Source organism: Terrapene carolina, unplaced genomic scaffold (assembly GCF_002925995.2).
Source record: "Terrapene carolina triunguis isolate 2854851 unplaced genomic scaffold, T_m_triunguis-2.0 Scaffold67, whole genome shotgun sequence".
Lineage (NCBI taxonomy): Eukaryota > Metazoa > Chordata > Testudines > Emydidae > Terrapene > Terrapene triunguis.
Genome location: NW_020664418.1, coordinates 33,248,364 through 33,253,026, shown reverse-complemented (window position 1 = coordinate 33,253,026; position 4,663 = coordinate 33,248,364). Strand labels below are relative to the sequence as shown.

At 39.0% G+C, this 4,663-nt stretch overlaps 1 protein-coding gene across 1 annotated transcript in view; it reads left to right on the top strand.

The window, feature by feature from the left end:
* Positions 1-1,436: 1,436 nt before the first annotated feature.
* ATP8B4 (ATPase phospholipid transporting 8B4 (putative)) overlaps positions 1,437-4,663 on the top strand; it is a 165,553-nt gene continuing 162,326 nt past the window's right edge. Inside the window, exon 1 of the mRNA XM_024193909.3 lies at positions 1,437-1,678. Coding sequence (XP_024049677.1) covers positions 1,630-1,678 — 49 coding nt within the window. The 5' untranslated portion in view covers positions 1,437-1,629. The remainder of the gene's footprint in view (positions 1,679-4,663) is intronic.

The window sequence follows — 4,663 nt, the reverse complement described above, 5'->3', positions numbered from 1 at the left end:
CTTTGGAGTTTGTCAGTACTGCTCCTTGACTGGTTAGAGCAATAATTTGTTGAATGATCTAATAACCTTCCCTCCCATTTCTCCTGGGGTTGAATATGCTGCCTTTGCAGCATTCCTGATGATTCTCAAAGCCAAAAGAACTCCTGCATGGCAGTTATAACAAGAACATGTACAGGCGTGATCACTAGCAGCCAGCCTGGATTTACTAAGAACAAATCATGCCAAACTAGTTTGATTTACTTCTTTGGCAGGGTAACTGGTTTGGTGGATAGGGGAAATGCAGTGGATATAATATACTTGGACTTTAGCAAGGTTTTTGACACAGTCCCATATGACATTCTGATAAGTAAGCTGGAGAAATGCGGGCTCGGTGGAACTACCATTATGTGTACATAATTGGCTAAACAACAGCAAAAAATGAGTAACTATTAATGGAATGATGTCAGATTGGAAGGAAGTCTTGAGCAGAGTTACACAGGGGTCTGTTCTGCATCCAGTATTATTTAACATCTTTATTAATGACCTAGATGTAGGAATAGAGAGCATACTGATGACATTTGCAGATGACACAAAGCTGGGGGGAGTTGCAAACACTTTGGAGGATACAGCTAAAATTCAACGGGATCTTGATAAATTGGAGAACTGGGGCTATAGACAACAAAATGAAACTCAGCAAAGACGAATATAAGGTACTATATTTAGGGAAGAAAAAACAAATGCACAAATACAGAATGGGGGATAACTGGCTTGGCAGCAGCACTGCTGAGAAGGATCTGGGACTTGTAGTGGATCACAACCTCAGTGTGAATCAACAATGCGATGCTGTTGCAAAAAAAGCAAATGCAATTTTGGGTTGTATTAACAGAGGTGTAGCATATATGTCATGGGAGGTGATAGTACCGCTCTGTTTGGCGCTGGTTAGGCCTCAGCTGGAGTACTATGTACTTTTGGTCACCAATGTATAGAAAGGATGTAGAGAAACTGGAAAGGATCCAGAGGTGAGTGACAAAGATGATCAAAGGGATGGAATGCAAACCATATGAGCAAAGGCTGAAGTAACTGGGTGTGTTCAGTTTGGAAAAGAGGAGATTAAGGGGGGGATATGATAGCGGTCTTCAAATACTTGAAAGGCTGCCATAAAGGAAATGGGGAAAAGTTGTTCTATCTTGCCACAGAAGGCAGGAAAAGAGGCAATGGGTTCAAACTACAGCATAGCAGATTTAGATTAAATCTCAGGAAAAAATTCCTAACTGTAAGAATAGTAGGACAATGGAACAGACTGCCTAGGGAGGTTGTGGAAGCTGCCTTGATTTGTTATTCAAAGTTCCCATGAATGCTATCCCTCAGTTATCCTGCTTTTTGTTTTTTTCATTTCTATTTTCAACCTGTACCATTGTGGCTTATATTAATTTACAAACTGTCCATTTTTGCTGCTCTTGGGCTGATTCACCCCTTCCGTTTCTCACACCTAGAGTGTGACTGCTGAGCATATCAGTGCCGGACTGCAGGGGAAGTGGGACTATGGTTTCAACAATAGCTATTTCTGGAGATTTTGCAATGCTAAAAGTTTACTGGAGAAGGACTTAGACTCCTAAGCACATTGACCTGCAAACATTGGCTGCCAAGCACATGGTATCATCTAAGTGCTGTAATGGTGATGAAGGAGATGGGCATCAAGGTATTTCAATGGGTGACTATCATTTAAGCTCATTTATGATAGTTGGGAATTGTTCTTTGCTGATGTTGGGGGGAACATCTGTAAGGGTGTATCAGTCTGATAAAAATGATCTTTACAGGTTTCTGTGTATGACAACTATGGTGACTCAGTTAGCTGAACATGAATTCAGACTTATCTGGTTTGCACTGCTCCAGTTTCCATTTCCTTAAGTTTCTGTTTGTGCTTTCTAGCACTGATATACATCTGTGAGAAGTGAGGAACAGAAAATGAAACTTAGTTTAGCTTTCTCACTTCTACCCCGGAGCCAGATGCCACCTATGCATAAAAGCTGGATCGCTGTAACTAGTTTTTAATAGAAAATAAACAATTCAGTGTAACTTGTGCTTTTCCTGCTTCTTTAGTGTATTGCCCAGGAATCACAGTGCAATGCACTTTGCTGTGTGGAATTAATTAATTCACAAAAGGTCATAAAAGGTCTAAAGCATGAATATTGACTGCTGCTAAAGTTACTGATCTGGCTTATGTGAGCTTTTTGTAAACTTCGTAAAAAGGGTATTGTGATGCTTCCTAGATATGCACTTTTTAGGACTGGCACATCTCTTGCTATCCAAATGTTAGAGGGGGTCTCAAGTAATGAGTTCACTTTGGGGTTTTAGTTTGGTCCATTACAAAGACAAAAGACCATTTGAAAAATTTAGCAATAGGTTTGAATTTAATTTACTTCCAAATTTTGAGATATTTAGATTTAGGATTTTGGTTGAGCCAATCTCTATTAAATACTTATTTATACAAAGGTAGAGTGCTGTAGTCTTGTCCAATAGAATTCCTCCACTTTTTAAAAGATTTGTTCTGGTGACCTTACACATCAATATTTACTTAAAAACTGTGCTAAATTAGGTTTTTCTTTTAAAAAAAAATCTTTTGATGCAATTTCAAAAATATATACTGCTGGCTGGAAGATTATCTACCAAACAAATTATTAAAGGGAAAATTCAAAATGCTGCTTTAACTGCTTGCCTGCTGTTTAATTGACTTCTTTAGGAATGTGATGCAAAACAACCACATAGTGTTGCACCACATATATGGTACAACCTTTTTTGAACTGCTGGCATTTCAGAGAACACTGCTGTGCATCGTTGTTGGGGTGGAGCCTGTAACAAAGGGATTATGTAGTTGGAAACAAGTCCTGTGCCAGTCATGCGTATAGCAAAACTGCCTGTATTTCACAAAGGTGAGTGGAAATGATTTCAGTTTGGGAAGCAATTTTTGGATTCTTTTGAATGAAAGGCATCATAGAGATGTAAATCATGATCATTACCATATAGGTAGAGGATAGTAATGTTAATGTCCATTCAAGATTTTTGAAACGAGGGCACTTGGATCAGATATGGATCTGTATTTTGACTCCCCGCGCCAAAAAAATTAGTGATCAGTTGCAAAATTTAATAGAAATTTGTGGGTGTTTAATCTGACATTTTGGTTCTGACTCTTCTCTGCTTGGATTTTTGGCCTGACTTGCACTTCATAATCTGATAACTGTTGTTTATGGTATTAACCCTCTTCTGTGGTTATAGAGCTTTGAGTGTGTGCATGGTTACACCCGTTCTCCGCATTCAGTGTCTAAAAACTTTGAAATGGTCTGTGCCAGTTGTGTACAGAATACAGGGCATCTTTTAAAATAAAAGAACCTTGCTTAAATCTTCAGTCTCTCATCACCATGAACATCTATCTGTTATGTTTGGCTTTCTCATTGTGTTGTTTTGCTAGCTGTCCGGCTGTCTACTGTGTTCTTCTTCTATATTCCTGTGCTACTGCTTCTCATTAATGGCAAACTAGAATCCCTCTATGTTATGGGGCAGCTATGGTACCATCCATCCTGAATGTTCAAAAAGATGAGATTGAGTGTAAATCATAGCATTTTTAAAATTAAATTTAAATAAAAAAAATAGCTGGGTTCTCTTCATTTCCTTCTGGTTCTTGTGCATCCAGAGGTGCCAGAAATGTATCTTTAAACAAAAAAAAAGAATGCTGATGTTTTCACATAATCGCATGACTCCAGATCTAGGGCTTTAAGAAAAGAATATTGGAAGAATCATGATAAAATTGTGAAAATTGGCCACTACATCTGGTATTTAAAACTTTGTGGTTCTGGAGCAAAATTTTAAATTGTTTTGTCAATTAAAAATATAATACATAATTTTATACCTCATGGCATTTTACACAATAAATAATTAATATCAATTTGAATGTCATTTATTTTCCTTCCTTACTGATCTTTGTTACTTTAACATGCAGATAGTGTCATCAGAATAATTAATTTTCCTTCATTTTGTGCTTTTAAAAACTTGCATTTCTAAAGCAGTGGTAAAGGCATGAAAGCCTGGTAAAACAAGTGATATGCAATACACATAGGCACAGGCTGAACTTTTCAAACTTTTAGGCACCTAAACCCATAGCTAGGTTGTGTTTCTTTCTCCTTATGCCTCCCTCTGTGTGTGTGTGTGTGTGTGTGTGTGTGTGTGTGTGTGTGTGTGTGTCCTGATTTGTTAGAAGTTCTGAGCATCTATATCAGGGGTCGGCAATCTTTCAGAAGTGCTGTGCCAAGTCTTCATTTATTCATTCTCATTTAAGGTTTCGTGTGCCAGTAATACATTTTAATGTTTTTAGAAGGTCTCTTTCTATAAGTCTATAATATATAACTAAACTATTGTTGTATGTAAAGTAAATAAGATTTTAAAAATGTTTAAGAAGCTTCATTTAAAATTAAATTAAAATGCAGAGCCCCCCAGACCAGTGGCCAGGACCCGGGCAGTGTGAGTGCCTCTGAAAATCAGCTCACGTGCCACCTTTGGCACACGCAGGGCCGGCTTTAGCAAGAGCGGGGCCCAGGAATTGAGCCGTGCTCCGGCCGGGGTTGCCGGGCTTGAGTCCGACCCGGAGCCGGGCCGCGGGGGCCGGGCCGGAGCCGGGCCGCGCCGCGGGGGC